Source organism: Macrobrachium nipponense, chromosome 3 (genome assembly GCF_015104395.2).
Source record: "Macrobrachium nipponense isolate FS-2020 chromosome 3, ASM1510439v2, whole genome shotgun sequence".
NCBI classification, from domain to species: domain Eukaryota; kingdom Metazoa; phylum Arthropoda; class Malacostraca; order Decapoda; family Palaemonidae; genus Macrobrachium; species Macrobrachium nipponense.
In genome coordinates, this window is record NC_087202.1 from 49,815,173 (window position 1) to 49,839,028 (window position 23,856).

The window sequence follows — 23,856 nt, forward strand, 5'->3', positions numbered from 1 at the left end:
ATAAGGCTTCTCAGAAAAAAGGAAAGAGCATTCTTCGACATGGGCCGAGTGGGGTCCTTTACGGAGCACCAAAGCACATCTTGATTAGCCTTAAGTTGTTCCTTCCTCTTAAGGAAATACTTCATAATTCTCATAGGGCAAAGAGTTCTTTCAGGCTCTTCCCCTACTAGAAAAGATAAACTACGAACTTCAAAGCTCCTGGGCCAAGGGCGTGATGGGTTTTCATTCTTTGCAAGGAAACTTGGAAGAAACGAACACACCATAGAATCTTCCTTAAACCCTACATTGCCCTCAATAGCTTGGAGCTCACTCACTCTCTTAGCTGTAGCTAGGGCCAAAAGGAAGATAGCCTTCTTCGTCAAATCCTTGAAAGAGGCTAAGCCAGGAGGTTCGAATCTAGACGATCCAAGGAATTGTTGGTAGGACTACGTCTAGATTCCAGTTCGGTACTACATGAGGACGCTTAATGGTTTCAAATGATCTAATAAGATCATGCAGGTCCTTATCATCGGATATATTTAAGCCTCTATGCCGAAATACCGCCGCCAACATACTGCGGTATCCCTTAATAGTTGACACAACCAGATGACATTCTTCTTTGAGGAAAATAAGGAAATCCGCAATTTGGGTCACAGAGGTACTGGAAGAGGAAATGTTCTTCCTCTTGCACCAACGTCTGAAGACATCCCACTTTGACTGGTATACACGCAAGGTGGAAGGTCTCCTCGCTCTTGCGATTGCTTTAGCAGCTGTTGCTGAAAAGCCTTTCGCTCTGACCAAACTTTGGACAGTCTGAAACCAGTCAGACTGAGAGCGAGGAGATTTTTGTGGTACCTGTCGAAGTGGGGTTGTCTGAGTAGATCGCTCCTTAGCGGGAGCGATCTTGGAAGGTCCACCAACCATTCCAGTACCTCTGTGAACCATTCTTGGGCTGGCCAAAAGGGAGCGATTAAGGTCATTCTCGTTGAAATCGGACTCTACGAACTTCTTGATGGTTAGCCCCAGGATCTTGAAGGGGGGAAACGCGTAGACGTCGAGTCCGTTCCAGTCTAGAAGAAGAGCATCTATTGCTACTGCCTCTGGATCCGATATCGGAGAGCAGTAAGGATCCAGCCTCTTGTTCTTTGACGTGGCAAAGAGGTCTATGTGTGGCCTGCCCCATAACTTCCACAGGCTCTGGCATACATCCAGATGAAGGGTCCACTCTGTGGGAAGGACCTGATCTTTCCTGCTGAGGAGATCTGCTCTTACATTCCTTTCTCCCTGCACGAACCTGGTGAGAAGCTTGATTCCTCTTTCTTCTGCCCACAGAAGAAGGTCTCTTGCTGTCTCGTACAGGGAGAAGGAATGCGTCCCCCCGTTTCCTGATGTATGCCAGAGCTGTAGTGTTGTCCGCGTTGACCTGCACTACCGATCTTCTGACTTTGGGCTCGAAAGCCTTCAGAGCCAACCACACAGCCATCAACTCATTTCTGTTGATGTGTCAGGCTACCTTGTCCCCCACCCAGGTACCTGACACTTCGCTGGTTCCCAGAGTTGCACCCCACCCCATGTCCGACGCGTCGGAGAACAACACCAGGTTGGGGGTCTGTGATTGAAGAGACAGTCCCTTCGCAAAGAGGTTGGGATCTGTCCACCATAAGAGATGTTTCTTGATGTCCTGGGATAACGACAGGGAGAACGTCAAATCCTGAGAACGACGACTCCAATTCCGATGAAGAAAGAATTGGAGCGGTCTCAGGTGCAACCTTCCTAGGGGGGAAACTAATTGCTCCAGAGAGGAGAGCGTCCCCAGCAGACTCATCCACTCCCTCACTGTGCATACTTCTTTCCCTAAGAAGGTTGTTACTCTCTCGAATCCTCGGGCTATCCTTTCCTGCGAGGGAAATGCCCGAAAACTCAGAGAGTTCATCTGTATCCCGAGATACACACACTCTTGCTCGGGAATTAGTGATGACTTCTTGAAATTGACGAGAAGTCCCAAAGCCTTCGTCAATTCTAAAGTTACTTGTAAGTCCTTCAAACAACGATCTTCTGAATTGGCCCTTATTAGCCAATCGTCGAGGTACATGGATATCCTCACCCCTTTCAAATGAAGCCATTGAGCCACATTCCTCAAAATCCCCGTGAACACTTGAGGGGCCGTCGAGAGGCCGAAACACAGAGCCCTGAACTGAAAAATTTTCCCCCCCATCATGAATCTGAGAAACTTCCTCGAGGAAGGATGGATCGGTACGTGGAAGTAAGCGTCCTGTAAATCCAAGGAAACCATCCAGTCCCCTGGACGAAGTGCTGCCAGCACTGATGAAGGCGTTTCCATCGTGAACTTCTTCTTTTCTACGAAGAAGTTCAGGGCGCTTACATCCAACACCGGTCTCCATCCCCCTGAGGACTTCGGAACTAAGAAAAGGCGGTTGTAGAAGCCCGATGAATGATGGTCTGTCACTAGTTCGATAGCCCCCTTCTCCAACATCTGATCTACTGCTAGATGGAGAGCTTGATTCATGATGGGGTCTCTGTACCTGGCCGTCAGTTCCCTTGGGATGGTCGTCAAGGGAGGTCTTTCGACGAAAGGGATGAGGTAACCTCTCCTCAAAATAGAAAGGGTCCAAGGATCCGCCCCTTTTTGGGCCCAGACTTCTGCAAACTCTAAGAGTCTGGCGCCCACCGTTGTTTGAAGGACTTGCAAGTTATTTGGGGCTTTAACAGACTTGGCGAAAGTCTTACCCCTTCTTGAAGGTCTACGACCTCTAAACGTAGAGGTTCTTGATGAAGATGCCCCTCGAAAGGGTTCTCGAACACTTGCCTTTTCCTTCTTAGCCTTGGTAGGGAAGGAAGGGCGAGGTTTTCTTGCCGACTGTGCCAAAAGGTCCTGGGTGGCTTTGGCCGAAAGTGACCTCGAAATGTCCTGCACTCAATGTTTCGGGAACAACTGAGTAGACAGAGGAGCAAACAGCAAAGAAGACCTCTGAGCATGGGAGACCGACTTCGTTAAGAAGGAACAATAAACCGACCTCTTCTTCACGATCCCGGCCCCATAAAGGGAGGCGATTTCACTCGCTCCGTCTCTTACCGACTTGTCCATACAAGACAAAACACACATAAGATCTTCTGGCGAAATTGACTCTGGCACTTCAATTTTCTTGGCTAGGACTCCCAACGACCAATCAAGGAAGTTAAATACTTCTAGCACTCTAAACATACCTTTGAGCAAATGATCCAATTCATTCATTGCCCAAGTCGTCTTAGCAGAGTTAAGGGCAGTTCTCCTTGTCGAATCTACCAGCGCCGAAAAATCCGAATCAGCCGAAGACGGTAGACCCAATCCTAAGGGCTCTCCTGTTTCGTACCAGAAACCAGCGCGTCCTGATAACTTCGAAGGAGGAAAAGCGAACATCGTTTTCCCCGCTTCTTCTTTGGAAGCCATCCAGGAACCAAAACTCCTCAGTGCCTTCTTCATAGAAAGAGTTGGCTTCATCCTCACACAAGAAGAACTCTTCGCTGTCTTCGCCGTTGAAAAAAGTGAGTGAGGAGAAGGAGGAGCCGTAGGAGTAAGGGAATTTCCCAAAAACTTGTAAAAGTAGCTCTGTAAGCTTCTTGTAAGAAGAGACAGCAGCAGAAGTGTTCGGTTCCTCATCCGAACCTTCTAGGACGTCTTGTCGAGGCGAGCGCGGAAGGTCCTTAGGTGACGAAGGGATCCTAGCAGGAGTTGAGCGAGAGGTTGGAGAACGCCCTCTCTTAGAAGAGTTCACATCCACTGGAGAACGATGAGAAGATCTGGGATGTCTACGAAGAGCCTCCCTCTTCGAGGTATACGGAATCTCAGCCGAAGGAGAGGTAGGGCTCCTACTCCGAGAATCCTCGGAAACATCCACAGGGCGCTTACGAGGAGGCGAGCGCCTACTATACTCTATGCGCCTATCCTGAGGCGAGCGGCTGCCAGGAGAAGAGCGCCTATCGAGAGCAGAGCTTGCCGGCTCTCCATACCTGTCCAGTTGCGTACGATCAACGGAAGTTCGACTGGAAGGCGAAATGCGCCTACTAGGAGAAGGCTGCTTGCGAGACTCTTGACGTCTAACAAGAGGGTAACATTCAGGAGAAGGGCGCTTCAAAACTAACGAGAGCCTACTTGGAGAAGGGCGCTTCCGGGATTCCTGGTGCCTACCAAGAGACAAACGGTCAGGAGAAGAGCGCCTAGAAGCGGGAGAGCGCCTACACGGAGAAGGGCGCTTGAAAGACTCTTGTTGTCTGCCCCTAGGAGAATAATCAGGAGTATGACGCCTTAAAAGAGACGAGTGCCTACTAGGAGATCTATGTGCAGTAGGCTCTTGGCGCCTACCTTGCGGGGAGCGGCTAACAGTAGGCCGTCTATCATGCACACGACTCCTACCAGACTCTATATGCCTGTCAGGAGAGAAGTCACGATCCGACACTCGAGGAGAGTGACATCTGGAAGAAGAACGCCTACTTGTATAAGGGCGCCTTCTAGAATCTTGAGGCTGCTGAGGAGAAGTCTCACGCGAGGGAGTTGAAGAAATCGCGTGATGAGCAGGTGCAGTGCGCTTACCGGAAGCGGGAATCCAATCTGGAGAAAAAACTTCTTTCTCCATAGAGCGTCCTACCGATGTTTGGCGCCTTGAAATCGAAAGAGAGCCAGGCGAGCGAGGGCGCTCACGCGAGCGAGGGCGCTCACGCGAGCCCCCACCTTCATACGAAACCTCTTCATATGAAGGAGAACGATCCTCTGAAGAGCGGCGCCTAGATCTCTTGATCGGAAGAGAAACGTCCTTCTTCCTACGTGATCTAACTGCTAGAGAGTCTGCTAGCGCCGTGATCTGAGCTTGAAGTCCCGCGAGTACTCTCGTAGGAGAATCTTCTTGTTCTTCCTCGGAAGCAGGCGCCGAGCGCGGAGCGCGAGAAGAAGAACGATCACAGGATTTCTTGGGTTTCTTCGCCTCCACCGACGATTCTTCCGGGAAAACCTCCGGACTAGAAGCCAAAGGACTGCAGGGAGCCTTCCAAGCCCTCTTCAACGGGCGCGACGCATCCGGGGAGTTCCAACCTCTCTTCGGAGAGGGAGACGACGAAGAGGAGAAGCATTGGCGTAGGAGCTCCTTCTTGTAGCGATCCGAGGCAGCCTGGGAGCGTACTTCAGGATCTGCCGAGGGGACGCCTGACCGGTGGGGGCTCTCCCTAGCCCTCCTGCGGCTTTCGACTTTCCTACTCCACTGGAACTGGGAGTCTGGAAGAGGTCTAGGCCTAGAGGCACTAAGGAGCCGGTCAGACGCACCCTCCACAACACTGGGGACACTGCACTGATCACTAACACTCTCCTTACCTTCCAACTGACGAATCTTCTGATCCATAGAACGATTCTTGGCTTTCAGAGCTGCCGCCTCCGAAGGCGAATCTTCGGCTTCGGTGCGGGGAGCCGGGGCTGCAACTTGGGAAGAAGGTTCTAATTCTACGTTAGTACATTAGGATCCACATCCAACTCACTCATTCTAGATCTGCTAGAACTTCTAGAGGAAGCCTTACGCACTCTATCACGTTCCAACTTCCTAACATAAGAAGAGAGAGCCTTATATTCTTCTTCATTCAATCCCTTACATTCACTACAAGGGTTAGCAAAAGCACATTCATTCCCCCTGCATTTCATGCAAACCGTGTGGGGGTCTACCGAAGCTTTCGGCAACCTCACCTTACATCCTTCATTCACGCAAACCCTAAACAAAACCGAAGTTTTAACTACCGAATCTAGATCCGACATCGTTAAAGAAAATCAAACTCAAAATCAAACCGGTCCACAATCAGCGTATGCCAAGCCAAACAAAGCGAATACGTCACCAAAAGAAGTCCAAATTAACTCCAGGCAAGCGAGAATCGAAAAACTATCGAGAGGAACCGACAACAGTTGTTATCGTTCCCGCGACAGAGAAAAATCTGACAAGCTTACGGGAGTGGTTCGTACATCCGCCACCCAGCGGCGGGTAAGGTAGACCACCTGACCTACCTGTCGCGTGTGCCGCGAGATTTGAAATTCTGTCGGGAACGTCGGAGACTATAGCTAAGTATATATCTGTCAGGGAAGTTCATGTACAAAAACACCATACAAACAATCCAAGGAGGACTCTAATTGGCTGCCCGCCAATAAGCCGCCACAGTTGCTTGTATACATACAATGGCCGCTTGACTCCTATTGGGGCCTCCTACGTGGTTGAGGACCTTTTGGCTCTCTTGGCGGGTGACAGGCTGAAAGATGATTTCAACTGGTTCTTCAGTATATTGTAGGTGATGAGGCTGTCTAGTTCCTCGAGCCATCTTGCTATCTGCTTGAAAACATCATCTGGCAGGAATTCGAGGACGGCGTCCGCTTTACACATCTCCGAGGTGATTTTCTTTGTGTAGAAAATCATTTTAACCCTGTAGAACCATGCCTCTCGGTTGTGGGGCATGAAGACTTGTAGGCATATGGAGGCGGCTATGAGGTTCTTGTTGGCGAGGCTGGGATCATTACTGCTGGCTTGGTCAGTCATCTCCGCTCCGCAGGTCACCAATGTAAGGTGAGCTACGAGTAAGAGTCGGTGTATACAGCTTACAATTTATTTACTAAACTTTCACACAGGTCTATAGCTCTTACACTGCAATGTAGTCTCAACCTCTTGGCAGATAAGGGATTAAATTTCAGCATCTGTGTTTCTTCACAGACATAAGTTTACATATGAATAGATACAAGACATCTGAATGGCAATTAAACAAACATAACTGGAAAACTTGCATAATATACAGAAAGATGATGATATATTTAGTGACAAAAAAGGTAACCAAGATTTTTGCAAAAGACATACAAGAAAATTTGTTTCTCTTGACTGCATGGATTTTCCTCCCATGTAAATTATGGTGAGAGAAAGGAGATTTTGATGGTTGGCCCTACAGGTGAGCACTACACTCTCATGAAAATGCTGCTCTTGTCCAGCCTGCATGGTACTAGAGGAGCAGGACCCATCAGATTCCCTGATCAGTGAGTTACATCCTCCCTAACTGGAGGAAGATCTGCTCGCTTTCAACCCTGTGATGAGCAAACTGAACGTCTCGCAGACAAACTTCCAAGAAAGCCCTAGACTCAGATTTACTCCAACTCTACAACTTGAGCTAGTAGACAGTGCAGGAGAGTGAGCATGTGCAATACCGGTCTCCTGGAAAGCCCCACACACAAGAGGTAGAAGAGTTTGATGCAAGTGTCTTACTCAAGTGAGATTGCTTGATACTTGAATTCCAAAGAACGTGCTGGCGTCACAGGAAGGCAACGCTGACTCTCCCTTAAGTGCTCTTGAGGCAACACAGACGATGGAGTCTACTCTGTTTTAGTAATAACTACTTGTGGATTACTTATCCACAAGCATTGAACACTGGACAAGAGTGAGAAGAGCAACTACAGCATACCTACTCTTCAAAGCAGTCGGGGAAAGAGTAAATAGAGACTTAGTGAGTGAGGGGTATTACCTTACTCCCACCCACATAACCACCAGTTAACAACCTTCTTACCAAGTTCAACAACCAATCCATCTCGCACTGGGGAAATACTCATAGAGAAGGTGATGGTTTCTATTCCTGTAGAGTTTATGCTGTGGAAGAAATTTGCTACTTCGTTGAGATATAATTTGTTAAGACTGCTAAGTCACTAAAAGTTTGGGAAGGAATTTGCAATTTTTCAAAATAACTTTCAAACATTTCTGATAATTTTTAAAATTTTTATGTTCTGTCATGTCTTCTGTTCCAAGTAAATATAGTAATACTTTATTTCTTGTTCCATGAATTATAAACAACCCAACTTACAAATGAAGTCATTAATGTTTCAAAAATCTTTACATTTATAATAAAAATGTAATTTATGTTTTAATTATACTTACCCAGTGATTACTAGCTAGGAGTTTCACCCACCCGGTAGTTTAATTCCAAAATTTCTGTTTTGGTTTGGCTAGGTAGCTATGACCCTGAACACTTTAGGAGAAGAGAGGAACCACTTGGCAGAGAGTTGTTTGTTTTATGCCCTTAAAGAGAAAAAACCATGCTAGAGGACGGAGGGTGGGCTACAATTATATAATTACTGGGTAAGCATAATTAAAACTATTTTATTACAAGGGAGTTGTAGGCAAAAAGGCAGGATAAGAGGCCAAAAGCAACTTCATTAAGGCGATATACGCCAGAGGCAGCCTGAGCCTCTTCTTCTTCGACGAAACGGGAGAAAGATCTGCAGGAGCTTGAGTCATATTTGCAATCAGAGGAGCTAGGGGAGTTGGAGGTACAATGGGCGCCTAAATATACTCTGCACCTATGGGCGCTTGAGGAGCTTTAATAAGTAAAGCCAAAATGCTATCCAGTTTCACAGTTGAATAGGGTCCACTTCAGTTGAAACAGTGGGAGCTACCAGAGGAGGAGGGGCACAATTGCACCTTACTGTGACTCCACACAAGCGGGCGCTACCTGGTGCTTGTTGATAGTAGAGGGTTCTGGCACCAATGGGCGCTTGACTGCTTTCAACAGCACGGGTGCCTCAGGAGCCATAAGAGGAGCAGGAGCTGCAAGTACTGAATCCTGATGTGGGGCGGTCGAACTACAAGGAGACTTGGGTGCGGGGGAGCATCCTCTTCTGACAGGCAATCAGAAGAAAATTGCTCCAGCGAGACTTACTGCTTGAGCACTACTGATGACGACGACATGGAGAGGAGTCTTTGGAACTGGACAACTTATGCACTTCCATAGAGAGACCTTTCCAGCAGTCCTCTGTTATAACATGGGAAATTACAATAGGCTGAACTGAGGGGGCAACTGCTCATGGGCAGACCCCACCAACCTCCCTTGAGCTACCAGTTGACTCCTCCCATGCACTGGGGAGTATGACAGTGACCTTTGCCTAGGGGAGTCGATGGGATGAACAGCCACCTCCTCCACTAACACTGCACTGCCGCTTTTAGCCTTGTCCATCAGGACTTTCACTGATGGACCAAGCTGCTCCATCGTCTGAACTAGCGGTGAAGTGTTTTTCAAGCTTTTCTTCTAGACTGGCAATGGGGCTGGGATCAGAAGTGTGGGAGCTTGAAACTTTGAGAAGGTGGTATAGCAAGAGAGTTGGGAACTGTGGCTAGAGAAATAACAGGAGCATTCGAATTCAACGATCCCTGCCCAGCAAATTTTGAACTAGCTTTAGCTAACGCCTTTCACTTTCTATCTCTATCTAATTTTCTTAAATGAGATTATAAGTTCCTCCATGTTCTCTCATCCCAATCAACACACCCATTACATCTTACATCCACAGAACATACTTGTCCAAGACATTGAAGACAAGGTATGTGTATCATAAGACTTTGGTCAACCAAGTCTTACAACCACTTGCACAATACCTAATGTTAGCAAACCTAGAGTCCAACATTTTGTGAATAGAGAGACAAGTCGGTAAGCAAAGTAAAAAAAGTACTACTACCTGGTTCTTTAAGTAAAAAGAATCGGCTAACTCAACGCAAATAATACTTCATCAAATACTGATACATAAAAGGAAAAGTCAAGAATTCCAGAATTAACTGCAACTGACAACCAGTCTGAGCCATCAGCTGGCAGAAACAAACTGAGCTCTTTGCCAAGTGGTTCCTACCTTTTCCCAAATGTGGGCGGGGTCATTGTTACCTAACCAAAACAAAACGGAAAATTAGCATGAATTTCGAAATTTAACTGCTGGGCGAGTGAAACTCTTAGCTATACAAATGTGGGGTAATTCCCATAATTAAAATTGACAGTTCGATATTTCCTTGCTTGATATAACTACATGACATGTTTAAGGGAACACTGCTAGAACACTGGTAATTGCTGAAATCAAACCGAGCCAAAACTTCCAATTTATAAGGGTTTGCCAAACTATTAATAAAAATATTTTGTGTAGTGTTCTAATTGTATATTACTGTACCTTTATATTTTCCATTACTTATGCAAGAAAAGTTGAGAATGACATTTTGTCATTTTTGTATTTCCCAATAAGAAGCAGTTGTACTTTTTCATTAATGTTGAGGGTACCACCTTTCTTCCATCCCTTATACTTTATTTTTAGACTTGGATTAAGGGAGGAAGCTGAGCAACTCTGAGGACAGAAGACTACTTTTACATGTACAAGCGTAGAATGGTACTGAAGGTCCTTTATACATCCCTTGGGTCCCAAGCTGAAGTGCTTCTCTCATATACTATAGAAAACTCCCATTGCTCTCTTCCTAACTTTCAACAATCTAATTGTATTTTTTCCTCTTCTAATTTTCTCCTTATAAAAGAATAAATCCTCTGGGCTAGCCTTAGTCTGGAAACATGGCTCTGCAGTCTGGCTCCACTATCTTATTAATGATCCAGACACCTCTACAATTCTATCATGAAATAATACAAAAAATATTGATAATCATTTCAACAATCACAGTAATTAGCTAAACATGACCACTATCAGATAACACCTAATAGTTTGGATACAGGATGTAGCTTTAAACACAAAATGGAATAAAATTAAAATTTTTCTACCGAATTAGCCAGCATCATTAACAAGAATAACATGATATTGACCCTTGCTAGCACTGCCTTCAACTTTATCTTATAACACCACAGGAGTTACTCATCTGATTACTGTGCTGTCTATCTTATAACACCACAGGAGTCACTTAACTGATTACTGTGCCGTCTGCTTAAAATTAATTGTAAAACCATAGTAAAAATAGTGTATAACATAACTGACATCAAGAGAGGTTGAGGATTGTGAAACAAGGTTAAAACTTCTAAATACAATATTCATATGCTTACATATTAAACCAAAACAACCAGCACTAATGATCCACTAATTATTTTATCTATGTATACATAAAGGGTATATTAACCAAAAGCTGGCCATTATACTCTACAGTTGAAGGAGCTACAGAGAAGAGGTTGATTATTTGAAAGTGGAAAATGGCATCCCTAAAGCACATTCTGTAGAGTATTCTTAAGAAGTTTAAATAGACCAATGAGCTTGTAATTTATTTAATTCTCATAAGGCTGTCTTTATGGGTTTGTTTTATTGATCATAAAGTTTTTATATCTGATTAAATTATGTACTACTGCTTTTTAGCAATGTTTTAACTAGGTTAACTAAAAATTATGACATGTCTGACAATGTTTTGATTTGTTTCCAAAACTTGATATATTTTATTTACAGTCACAATTATTTTAGACATTCTAACCAAAAAAATGTTTAACTATTAGTGTTACTCTAAAGTCTTCTGAACTGAAGTCAAGCAAAAAATTATTGTAATAAATATAGCTGATAACTAAATTAGTCTGATAAGTTGAGGTGTTGCTGTACTCAATTTTTGGGAAAGAAAACTTATTATTCTAGTATACCTGATCATTCTGATCTTTAACAAATACTTACAAGAGCACACACACAGTTTACTCATTTGTCATATATATAACTACTGTATTAATTCCAAAATTTACGTAAATACATCTAAAACTTAATATTTAAAGCAGTAAATCCTAAAACTTAACTACTGTATTGATTTCCAAATTTAAGTAAATACATCTAAAAATTAATATTTATAGCAGTAAATCCTAAAACTCAAATGTAAAGCATTATGGCCCAAAGCAAATTAAAAACTTATAAAAACCAATCTCATTAATGAAAATTTGAAAGAAACCAACGTGCTGAAAAACATTTCTATAACGTTCATTGAATATGTATATGAGACTAAGGCACTAGAAACTAACAGTTTACCAGTGTAGTGTACATAGTACGTATATGAAATTCTGTTCCACCTATCAATTTTCATGCCATCAAACTAAATTGTAAAATATTCTCAGTACCCGTTGTTATTTTATGAAAATACCATTACAGGAAAGCATCTAAGTAAGTATGTACACTGTAATTTTACATAGGTGTATGTTGGAATAAGGTTTTCATATTAAATCCTATTATCTTCAATAGAAAAGTCTGTTTAGGTAATCTTACTCCTACTAAATTTTACCACAATAGGTAGGTAACAAGTTTGCAGTCTTAACTTTTGTTTGAGATAATTATTACACTCCCTGTGAGGAGAGTGCCATTAATGCATCTCAAGTGGTGCACTGTAGACATTACTTAAGCATTCCTTTTATTGATACTCCGTTCATATTCTCTCTCTTCCATCTTACTTTCCATCATTCCTTAACAACTGTTTACCTTCAATTACACTTTTCATATTAACTTTACTTTCAATTTCCCTTTTAGCTCTGAATGACCTCATAGGTCCAAGTGCTTGGCTCTTTGGTCTAAATTTTATATTCCAATTACCATACTCACAATGACATTTGAGAAACTAAAGTTTTTTTCTACCTCTAGAAAATTGTCCCCCTCTTCAAAAAATTATAGAATTATATATGATTGCAAAGTAGGTTCAATTGGAACAGTGGGTCACATTTCTACTCTCTCCCAGGCCTAACAAAAGGGATCTGTTCTTGCATAAGAGGTGAAAGGAAAGTTGACTAGCTAAGTAAAAAAAGTTATCAAGAAAATGGATAAAAAGCAAACTACATAAAGCACTGAGACTCAAGAATCATAGGACACTAAAATAAACTTCTAGAACCATATGTGTGCGGGAAGGCACACTGTAGTTACAACCCTCTCATAAGATTAGATTCAAAACTACACCATTGATCTTTGGAAGGCGAGCCATTTCAGATCTATACAAAGGCAGACATGAAAGACGAAGCATAATCTGTGGTTGATCTGAGTGAGACCAGCCACCTCATCAGATCTATACAAAAGCGGACAAGAAAGACTTGGCATAATTTGCTGTTGGTCTGTGTAGGACCAGCCATCCTGGATCTATACAAAGACAGACATGAAAAACTTGGCATTATTACAGCCATGCTTGAGGAAACCTATACATTATATGACAGCCCAAATGAAATTCAGTAAATTAAGTGCGTTGTAGAAAAATATGTTTTTAATAAAATACAAATCTTTCAAGGTTCATAAATTATCTCAAATATTTATATTCCCATACAATAAACACATTCTCTTATGCTTACTTATTATCATAAAATAGTTAGCATGCTCAATTCCCATCCATCAGACAGACAGTTTTGTGAGACCATCATGTCTAATGGGTCCTCCAAAATAAAAAAAATATCTATAAACAGTACATTTAGCTGTTTACTCAAAGCCTACTGAAACTATAAAAAATATTTACAAAGTTACCAGTTTTGTCAATTCTAGCTTACAAAATTCCCACAGCACTACATAAAACTAAGTTTAGTTAGCTATGGATCTTTTACAATTTTGAGATTAGCGCTTTTATTCACAATATAAATTTGTTGAAATTTAAAAATATTTGTTATACAAATTTTTTATTCAAGTACAGTAGTGCTGGGTTTCAATATACATATCCTAATTAAGTTTTACTTAATTTATAATATTCAGTCACCCAATTCTTGTAGCATTCATTGCTAATTTACTAATAAATTCATTACATAAAAGTAAATGTGAATATACATAAATTTCTGACAAAGCAGACTGAATTTCCAAATATGTAAAATACTAATTATCAAAACCATTAATATAGTAATGTAACAAAATTTAATAATTTCTAAAATCACAGGGCTTGCCAGAAGGAGACATATTTTCTTATTATACGAGAGGTGAGAAGTGAAGTAAATTACTGCATAAGTCAAGAACCTGATCAGTTAAGAGAAAAAATCAGGCAGATACCCAAAGAATGGGTAAATCCAAGTCATGTCAGGCCCACAGTAAGTGGTACTATCCCCATGCAGTTTACACAATATACCTACATTTGCACTGCCCATTAAATGTCTATTTCACATCCCGATTCCAAATTTTATTATCAATTTTTAGAAAAGTGATAATATAGAAAGCCTAATACCAAATCCAAAATCCATGGGTAATTTAGCATCTTATGCATGCAAATACCTGTGCTTACAAACTGTCATAATACTATGCTACAGTGATTTGTTGCTTTCAGAAATTGAGAAATAAATTTAATTTCTGTTTGATTAGTTTACTATAGTTTCTTTCTGCAACAACAATACTTTAGTTTACTATGTAGTTTCTTTCTGCAATAACAGTACTATGTGCAAAAAACCCTTACTCTTATCCTAATCTCTCAACCTTACTCTCCCAGCAAAAAAATTATTTTCTAAACATTATCCTACAGTGTTCAATATCATTACTCAAGTTTACAATATTTTGGCTACAGAAAGTAAAAACTGGTCATACGAAAAAGTGGCAGTTCCATTTTGCTCCTGATCATGTTGACGGAATTCTGAAGTCAATGTCTGGAAGGATGGAATTAAGCAAGGTTGAAATAAGTTACTTATTGTAGATTTCCATCTATCTATAAATTAATATATACCCCTTGCTAATAACATTACTATACGAAGGACTCTATGTAGAGTATTTAATCCGTGGAGTGCATAATCAATAGTTTTTTACCCTGTGGAGTGCATAATTAATGAAGAAGAAATTTGCTTCTGAAAATATCAGCATCATGTACTGAACATAATTCTTATGAAGTAAAAAAGTTCTTTCACAGAAAACAAATTTCTGAGGTGGAAAAAAAAGTTTTGACGCAGGAAAAACCTATTTTTTGTAGTAGCTGTTGAGTCCTCAAGGAGTACCCTTTCCATGGTCTATTCAGAGCTCCATGGCGACCAGACTGATGTAAAAAAATTCTCTTAACTGGTCTTATGGCTGGGTATGTCGTAATGATAAACATTATAATTTGTGATAGAGTATACTGGGACTCAGCGAACGCTAATACCCAGTTTTCCTACTACGTCAAAACTGCAAGAGGAATAAGAAGTGGTTATGCACATATGCACTGTCATATTGTGTACATACGACCAAAATCTGACCAAGACGCCATTCCTTTCTGTTGGACAATGTACGATGATGCCATACCCAAAACCCTTATCTTTTCCTCAGGGAAGTGGGAGGGTTTTGAGGAATCAACAGCGTCTACCAAAAATAGGTTTTTCCTACGTCAAAACCTGTTTTTTGATAGCGTAGTCGCTGTTGAGTCCTCAAGGAGTTTTAAAAAGAAATTGACAGGTGACGAAAAGCTCTTGGATTCAAATCATAACCCGAAAACATTTTTGGTCCAAGGTCAAGCTACTAGTTTCACGTTCTTTATTGCCAATACCTTGAGCATTTGGCAACAAAGAACGTGAAACTAAGTGCGAACTTAAGTTTTTCCAAGGTAAAGTTCTGTGGTGACTTACCTAAGCATGCTGGGTATGGCTGTCAAACCCACCCCAGCGATATTAGCATACTTGCCTGTTGGGATGACCCATAGCACCTATGGGTCAAGAATATCCATGCCGCCTACCAATATGCAGTGCAGTCAAATTTGTTCAAGCTTGTGGCAACTGTTGCTAGTGTAGGAAAAAAAAAATGGACCCTAGAGGATGTCTGCCATGACCTCTAGGTTAACCTTAAGTGCATGAACTTGGCATAAAGTTTTGTCTGCTAATTCTAGTTTACTTCGAATAGATTTCCTTTTTAAAGGAGACCCATTCTTGGCCAGGAACAACACACCAGAAGACAATAAAAATTGATTGTCAGCTCTTTGCTTTATGTATTATCCCTGTCTACGAGAGCCCACTTTGTTAATACTAGCCGGAACCCTTCTTGAGCGGATCTTTGTAGTGCAAAGGACCCCACAAGGGAAGTGACAACACCTATACTAGAGTCAAATCACAAAATCATAAATCATTGATTCTGTTAATGCTGCCTTGTATTCTGAATGCTGTAACTGCAAGGCATTTGTCTTCAAAAGGGATAAGAACTTTTAAAATTTGCTTCCCTACAATTTTTTACCAGGCTCTTAGTATTGATACAATGTAACTATACATCTTCCTTACATACTGGTATTGCCAGATATATGAAGTAAGTGATTTTTGCACTAGGTACCTAGCAATGTTGGGCGAATAATTTCCCGTGAAGGTCTTGGCTTAGAAAGAAAGATCCTTAAAACTACTTTCCCTTCTACTAAATGGGATAAAACAGCGGACAGTTTTGAAATTTATCTCTTCACCCGTTATTAAAGTACTAATAGGAACCAATGGCTGTTTGAGGCTATTAAGTAAGCTATTCCTTAGTAGGTTAGAAGCTTGCTCAACAGCCTTGAAATCTGAAACTATGGAGGAAAGGGTATATTGTCATCCATTTGTTCCAGTCTTGTAGGAAGGCATCTCTTGCTGTTGATTGCCTGGCAGTTTGTGATTCTAATATGTGGCAAACAGGTCCACTATCATATGTGGAAGCATGTTGGCTATTTTCTGAAAGAGTGGTTGTCCAATTCCACAATGTTGAGGCTGTCATTTTCCTTGATAGGGAGTCTACTATCACACTGAGACACCCCATAAGGTGAATTGCAGACAAGTACCACTTCCTTTCTTGCCCCATCAAAGCATCACTATGAGATATGAGGAGTATCATCCTGACCTCTTAATGTAGGACACTGCAGTCATGTTGTTTAGAACCAACTAAATGTCTCCCTTCTAGAGGTCTGAGTTTTTTGAGAGACAAAAAGACAGCCATCAGCTTCAGGAAATTAATACGACAATTCCTTGGAGTATCTGAACACCTCCCTGCCCCCTGACACTCCTCCCAACATCCTCCAAACTGTCAACAAGGCAGATCTGTGTGTATTTGTCATTCATACAGACAGAGGAATCAGGATGACCAGAATCGCCAGAGATTCCCTCCAGTATTTAGGCTGAAGTATCTCCCCAACTTTTTCAATCTTCTGGTGAGGTTGGCCATGTATCTTGTTTGTTGCATGCGACTTCACATTCATTTGTTGTAAAGCAAGTATTGGATCTATTATTGATGCAGATTGCAACAAGCCCATCATACATTCTAACTGCTTTTTGGAAACTGGGCTGAGCGAGGCACATTTTGAATACTTACATCATTCTGTTTTGAGTATGATGGGGAGAGACAATGAGCCATGAAAAGTATCCCAACATAGTCCCAGCTACTGAAAGTGTCAGCTGGGTATGAGGTAGGATTTTGCCAATTTATCATAAAACCTTGCGACTGTAGTCAGTTGACCACTGCTCTTAGGTTTTTCAAGCACACTTTTCTTGTGAGCCCCCAGATCGACCAGTCATTTAGGTGGGGTATTATGGTTGTATTTCTGACTTCTCAAAGAACTACCTTTACTAACTTTTGAATGTTTAGCTCACAGTGCATGCCTTTGAACCTGTACATATCTGTCCCTATCCGCAGCCTTAGGAAGGGACAGAAGGGAATGACGACAAAGATGTGCCAGTGTGGATCTTTCGGAACCGAGTTCCTTTCAGAACAAGTAAATAGGGCAACGGTAGTTATTCGGAAAATATGGCAAACAGTGTGCTTGTTCAATATTGATAGGTCTGTTTGCAGTAATCCTTTCTGGGGACATTTAAAAAGATGTGCTTGATGACAAATATCCACGTTTCTCTGTGGCTTCCATTAACAGGGACTCTGAACGTACCATTCCAAAGAGGGGCCTGGTTTGGAAGAGCACCTTTACAGGAGGGGGATGGGTGAGACTGTTCCCACCCCAGCCCATTTAAAATAAGTGCTGTGTCCCCATAGGGAAGACTTAAATTGCTTACTATTCACATTGTTATCCACCTCTTCCTCTACCTCTACCCTTGATATGTATTCCATTTATTGCTTCTCTACTTCCTATAAGAGGATCTTTGGACCCTAAGAAATATTTTCTTTTTGCTGTTGTTGTTCTTTAGTGAACCATCATCCCATCTGAACACCTACCTGTTCTTTGAGGAAAAAACCTTTTTGGGGTTACAAAAGGCTTACCTTTTTAAGCGAGCCATTTTGGGTTGGGTAAGGGGATGTTTGGATTTTTGTTTCCTAAATTCCCCATTTTCCCAAAAGAGAGTACTCTCATACAATTCCGTTGGCAGGCTTGCTCATTAAGTTTTTAATCACAAAAGACTCCTCAACAGATCCCTACAGAAAGGGTTATGATAAAATAATGAAGTTACATTAGGAAGTGACTAGTTGGAGCCCTCCAATGTCTCTATTTGGACTTTTATGTGCCTCTTTAGCAAGTCATAGGATGCTTGCCGCAGGGTTCTCATAAAACTTTTAACCACAACAGCAACAATTGTTATGGAACATTTTGGAAGACTTTTAATGGCAACTTCCAGCATGGTGGCAAAGGTTATAATACTAAGAGATTGGATCCTAATACAAATTTCTGTTGAGGCTGTTACCTGAAATTCTTCTCATAGGGGTCCTAAATTGCTATGTAACTATGAATCGAGGAGGTTTTACCCCTTCAGAGGGGAGCTGTAGCATTCCCCATTCCTTGGTGGAGTTTTCCAAAACTGGGATGACTGAGAAAAATGGTTTTAATTTTGCCATTATCTCTAGTCTTTTAATCACTACAAAATTCTGACAATCTCTCTTTACATGATTAATAATTTCAAAAATGAAGGGACAGAAGGCTGGAACTCTTTGGTGAGCAACTTTGGTCCCAATAAAGGGTGTCTTCTATCACTTTTAATGCTATAGACACAGGCAAGACGACAGTTTCTGTTAGTGGTCTTTCAAATGTACAGCTTCGATAATATTTTTTCTCTCCTTATTTAGATATTTACTATAGTTTGATAAAATACACACTGATGCATCTAACCAAGGATCCTGGTATCATCAGGGATGAGTACTGGGGCCCCTGTCATGTTTTGATATGAAGTTTTGTATTCAGAACTGACCAATAGTGGTTTCAGGTTGCAATTTCAACACTAGACCTTATTTGGGCAACATTTGCATCCCCTCTCACTTTTGGGTTGCAGGATACAGTATTTTTACACTTTGGAGTATACTGGACTAACTAATTCCTTTTTGGAATCATGCATCATGTTGCTCATACACTGCCGTTCTGTGGCAACGACATTTTTCGATGTTATTCATAATTTCCATAAAGAATTGATCAAATACTGCCAATTGTTTGTCCCTTCTGGGGGAGCTTGCATAACCCGAATGAGCATCTACAACGGAGCTGCAAATGCCTGTTCCCCAGGGGCAGAGGTCCTGTGTGAATTACCATAACCCTTTGACACTGTTGTCATATCCACTGAGTTCAGGTGTATCCTTGTATCCCTTTTGGGGCAAGGATCCTGATTTCCATACAGAATTTATCAAATGACGAAAGCTGTGTATCCCGTTTGAGGAAGCTAACACATTCTTACTGAGCTTCAACAACTGAACTGTGACTGTTGCCAAAGGGGCAGAAGTCTTGGGCAAGTTACTATACCCCACTGAAAATACAGTAATTTCAGTCGGAGTCAGATGGATCCTAGTATCCTTTTTGGGGAAAAGATCCTCTTCGGCATAGATAGCTGCAAAGGGGGATAGAATTCCTTCAATAAGGCTTCTCCATTGGCTATCTGAAATTTATGTCCCTGATCCATCTGGATTCAGCGGGCATTTCAGTGGCAATGCCCCTTCATATTCAATAGGAAGAATATCTGCCCTGTGTAAAAAATCACTATTTCCCCCACAGGTTTAACCTGGTAGGTAGTGGGGACTTTTGACCCAACATCAATCTTGGTCTGAGAAAAAGGGGTTACATATCTGCTACCAAAGTTTTGCTGGAAAGATACAATTTCAACTTTCCTTAGTTTTATTGAACCCTAGGAATCATTGGGATAGCTTAAAATGAGTAGTTTCACCATTAAAACTTCACTGCAGTTGGTATGAGCCATACCCACTGGCACAAAATGACCTGAGCAATTGGATACGGAACAGTTGAACTGAGGGTCCTGCATAATAGCAGCCCTGTAGTGATATAAGCAAGTTATTAGAAGCCAGTCATTATTAAATTACCAATGAGGGACACCTCTGTAGTTCCTCATGCTGTTTTGATGTTTGCAATAGATTCTATTGCAAACATAGCAGTAAATGGCTGTACAGTACACATGATTTTGCACTAGCTATGTCAAATTTTAATTTGAACTGTCATACCTTTGGGAATAATTTGTTTAGTTAGCCCAAGCCACTGTTTTTAAATGGCTTTAGGTTATTTAATTATGCCTAGGAAATTATTTGTATCCCGTCTTAGGCTATTTGGGCTAAACTAACACTTAGTGCATCAACATGTTATTGTTAGTATACAATAAGGTTTTGTACATACTTACCTGGCAGATATATACTTAGCTTTACGTCTCTGACGTCACGACAGAATTCAAAACTCGCGGCACACGCGACAGGTAGGTCAGGTGATCTACCTTATCCGCCGCTGGGTGGCGGCTGTAAGAACCAATCTCCCTTTCCAGCCAGAATTTTTCCTTCCACCTGTCTCCTAAGGGGAGGCTGGGCGGGCCATCAATCGTATATATCTGCCAGGTAAGTATGTACAAAACCTTATTGTATACTAACAATAACATTTTTGTACATGAACTTTCCTGTCAGATATATACTTAGCTGATTGACACCCTTGGTGGAGGGAAAGAGACAGCAATATAAATATGGAAAAAAGGGGAAAACAACACTAGTTGTAGGATGTAAATACAACCTTGGTTCTTACCTGTTTAGGCAGAAGACTTCGTAGTTACTGTCTATGAGTCTGCGTTGCCTTAAGAGCTTCAGCGAGGGCGTGACCTACAGCTGACAGACTCTTTGGGTCTATCAAAGGGATTTGGTTATCCGCTTACTTGATAGAATCCGAGCAGGATCTGTCAACGGGGATTCGCCCACTTATATGACAGAACCTAACCACTATCATTGCAAGGAGCTCAAACATAAACCGATCACCTAACCAATCTAATCATTGTTAGAACTACGAAATGAAAAACATGCCTACCCGCATGTTCTTTCAAACAACCAAAAACTTACAACCTAACAAGGGGGAAAATATATACTACAAAGGATATGTCTCAGCTCCCTGCCCCAGCACCGAATCCGCCGATACGTACGGGCCTAACCCGAAGCACTTTTCATACGTAATTTTGACGTTTCTCAGATAGTGGTTTGCAAAGACTGAGTTGCAACGCCAGAATGTTGCCTTCATAATATTACTCAGGAATATGTTTTTGTTGAAAGTCAATGACGTGGCAATAGCTCTTACCTCATGAGCTTTGACCTTAAGAACTTTGAATTGACTTTCATCACATATCGCATGCGCTTCTTTCACCAGGCTTCTGATAAAGAAAGAAAGCGCATTCTTCGAAAGAGTCCTCCTTGGATCTCTTACAGAGCACCAAAGGTTGACATCATTGCCCTTAAGTTTTTTCTTTCTCTGTAGATAAAACTTTAAACTTCGTACTGGGCAAAGCGACCTCTCTGCTTCCTCGCCTACTAATGCAGACAAGCCTTGGACTGCAAAGCTCCTAGGCCAAGGATTTGAGGGGTTCTCGTTCTTAGCCAAGAACGAAGGTAGGAACGAACAGATAGCTGCATCTCCTCTGAATCCCACATTTCCTTCTAGTGCATGGAGTTCACTAACCCTCTTTGCGGAAGCCAATGCCATGAGAAAAATTGTCTTCCTCGTGAGGTCTCTAAACGAGGCAGACTGAGGCGGTTCGAACTTAGTGGACCTCAGGTAACGTAGCACTACATCCAGATTCCAACTCGGAATCCCTGGAGAAACCTTCTTGGATGTTTCAAACGATCTTATTAGATCATGAAGGTCCTTATCTTCTGAAATGTTTAAGTTTCTGTGCCTAAACACTGCAGATAGCATGCTACGATAGCCTTTAATGGTTGATACCGCCAATCCACTTTCTTCCCTAAGGAAAAGTAAGAAGTCTGCTATTTGGGTCACAGAGGTACTGGAAGAGGAAAAGTGATGGTTCTTACACCATCGCCGAAAGACGTCCCACTTCGATTGGTAGACTCTAAGGGTAGAAGGCCTTCTTGCTGCTGCGATAGCCGTTGCAACTCTTGCAGAAAAGCCTCTCGTTCTGACCAAACTTTTGACAGTCTGAAGCCAGTCAGATCTAGAGCGGGGAGGTTTTGGTGATACCTCTCGAAGTGGGGTTGTCTGAGCAGATCGATCCTCTGTGGTAATGTTCTCGGAAGATCTACTAACCATTCCAGTACCTCTGTGAACCATACTTGTGCGGGCCAGAACGGGGCTACCAGCGTCATCCTTGCTGCCTCCGATTCTGCAAATTTCTTTAGAGTCTCTCCCAGTATCTTGAATGGAGGAAAAGCATACATGTCTAGACCCTTCCAATCTAGTAGAAAAGCGTCTATCGACACTGCCCTCGGGTCCGATATCGGAGAGCAGTAGTTGGCTATCCTCGCATTATTGGCTGTGGCGAAGAGGTCTATATGAGGCTTGCCCCAAAGCTTCCACAGGTCCTGGCAAACATCCTCGTGAAGAGTCCACTCTGCAGGCAGGACTTGATCTTTCCTGCTTAGGAGGTCTGCTCTGACGTTCTTTTCTCCCTGTACGAACCTGGTAAGGAGACAAATCTTCCTTTCCTCTGCCCACAGCAGAAGTTCTTTTGCTGTCTCGTACAGGGAGAAAGAGTGAGTCCCCCCTGCTTCCTGATGTAAGCCAGGGCCGTGGTGTTGTCCGAGTTGATCTGTACTGCTGAAGCTAGGACGTGGGGCTCGAAAGCTTTCAAAGCTAGCCAAACAGCCATCAGCTCCTTCTTGTTGATGTGCCAGGTCACCTGTTCCTTCTTCCAGGTGCCTGACACTTCTCTTGAGCCGAGCGTTGCTCCCCAACCTGTTTCCGAGGCGTCGGAATACAACACTTGGTTGGGGTTCGGAATGTGAAGGGACATCCCTTCTGCAAACCTGAGAGGGTTGGCCCACCAAGAGAGGTTCTTCTTGATTTCCCTTGAGATCTCGAAGGAGAACTCTAGGTTTTGCGAACGACACCTCCAGTTTCGATGTAGAAAGAACTGGAGAGGTCTGAGGTGCAACCTTCCTAGAGAAAGGAATTGCTCCAACGAGGAGAGTGTCCCCAACAAACTCATCCACTCCCTCGCTGTGCATACGTCTTTCTCTAGGAAGGCTTTGACTTTCTCTGACCCTCGGGCTATCCTTTCTGGAGACGGAAAAGCCCGAAAATCCAGAGAAGCCATCCGAATCCCCAGATAGATACGATCTTGACTGGGGATCAACTGAGATTTTGAAAGCTTTTGAAATTCACCAAAAGTCCCAGAGAACTTGCCATGAAAAGGGTCTTTTGTAGGTCCTCCAAACATCTTTTCTGCGACTTGGCTCTGATTAGCCAGTCGTCCAAGTAAAGGGACACTCTGACTCCCTCCAAGTGTAGCCATCTTGCTACATTTTTCATTAGGCCTGTGAAGACCTGAGGGGCTGTTGAAAGGCCGAAGCACAAAGCCCTGAACTGGAATATCCTTCCTCCCATCATGAACCTGAGGTATTTCCTTGAAGAAGGATGGATAGGCACATGGAAGTAAGCGTCCTGAAGATCTAGGGACACCATCCAATCCCCTGGACGAAGGGCCGCCAACACTGAGGATGTCGTCTCCATGGCGAACTTCCTCTTTTCTACAAAGAAATTCAGGGCGCTTACATCCAGAACCGGTCTCCATCCTCCTGAGGCTTTTGGAACTAGAAAAAGGCGGTGTAAAAGCCCGCTGAGCAAGGGTCGCTCACTAGCTCTATAGCCTCTTTCTCGAACATTTGTTCCACTGCTTGTGTTAAAGCAAGGCTCATGATGGGATCCCTGTACCTGGCCACCAACTCCCTCGGAGTCGTCGTCAACGGTGGTCTTTCCGTAAAGGGAATCAGATATCCTTTCCGGATAATCGAGAGGGACCAGTTGTCCGCTCTCTCTTTGCCCAGGCTTCCGAGAA

The 23,856-nt window shown here is 42.5% G+C and overlaps 1 protein-coding gene across 2 annotated transcripts in view; it reads right to left on the reverse strand.

Annotated features, from left to right (window-relative positions):
• The window catches only part of LOC135221758 (programmed cell death protein 6-like), a gene marked incomplete in the record, with an annotated part of 93,412 nt that overhangs the window by 17,351 nt on the left and 52,205 nt on the right, over positions 1–23,856 (reverse strand). Inside the window, 1 exon segment of one of the 2 annotated variants that reach the window (XM_064259574.1) lies at positions 14,276–14,334. Coding sequence (XP_064115644.1) covers positions 14,276–14,334 — 59 coding nt within the window. 2 annotated transcript variants of the gene reach the window in all.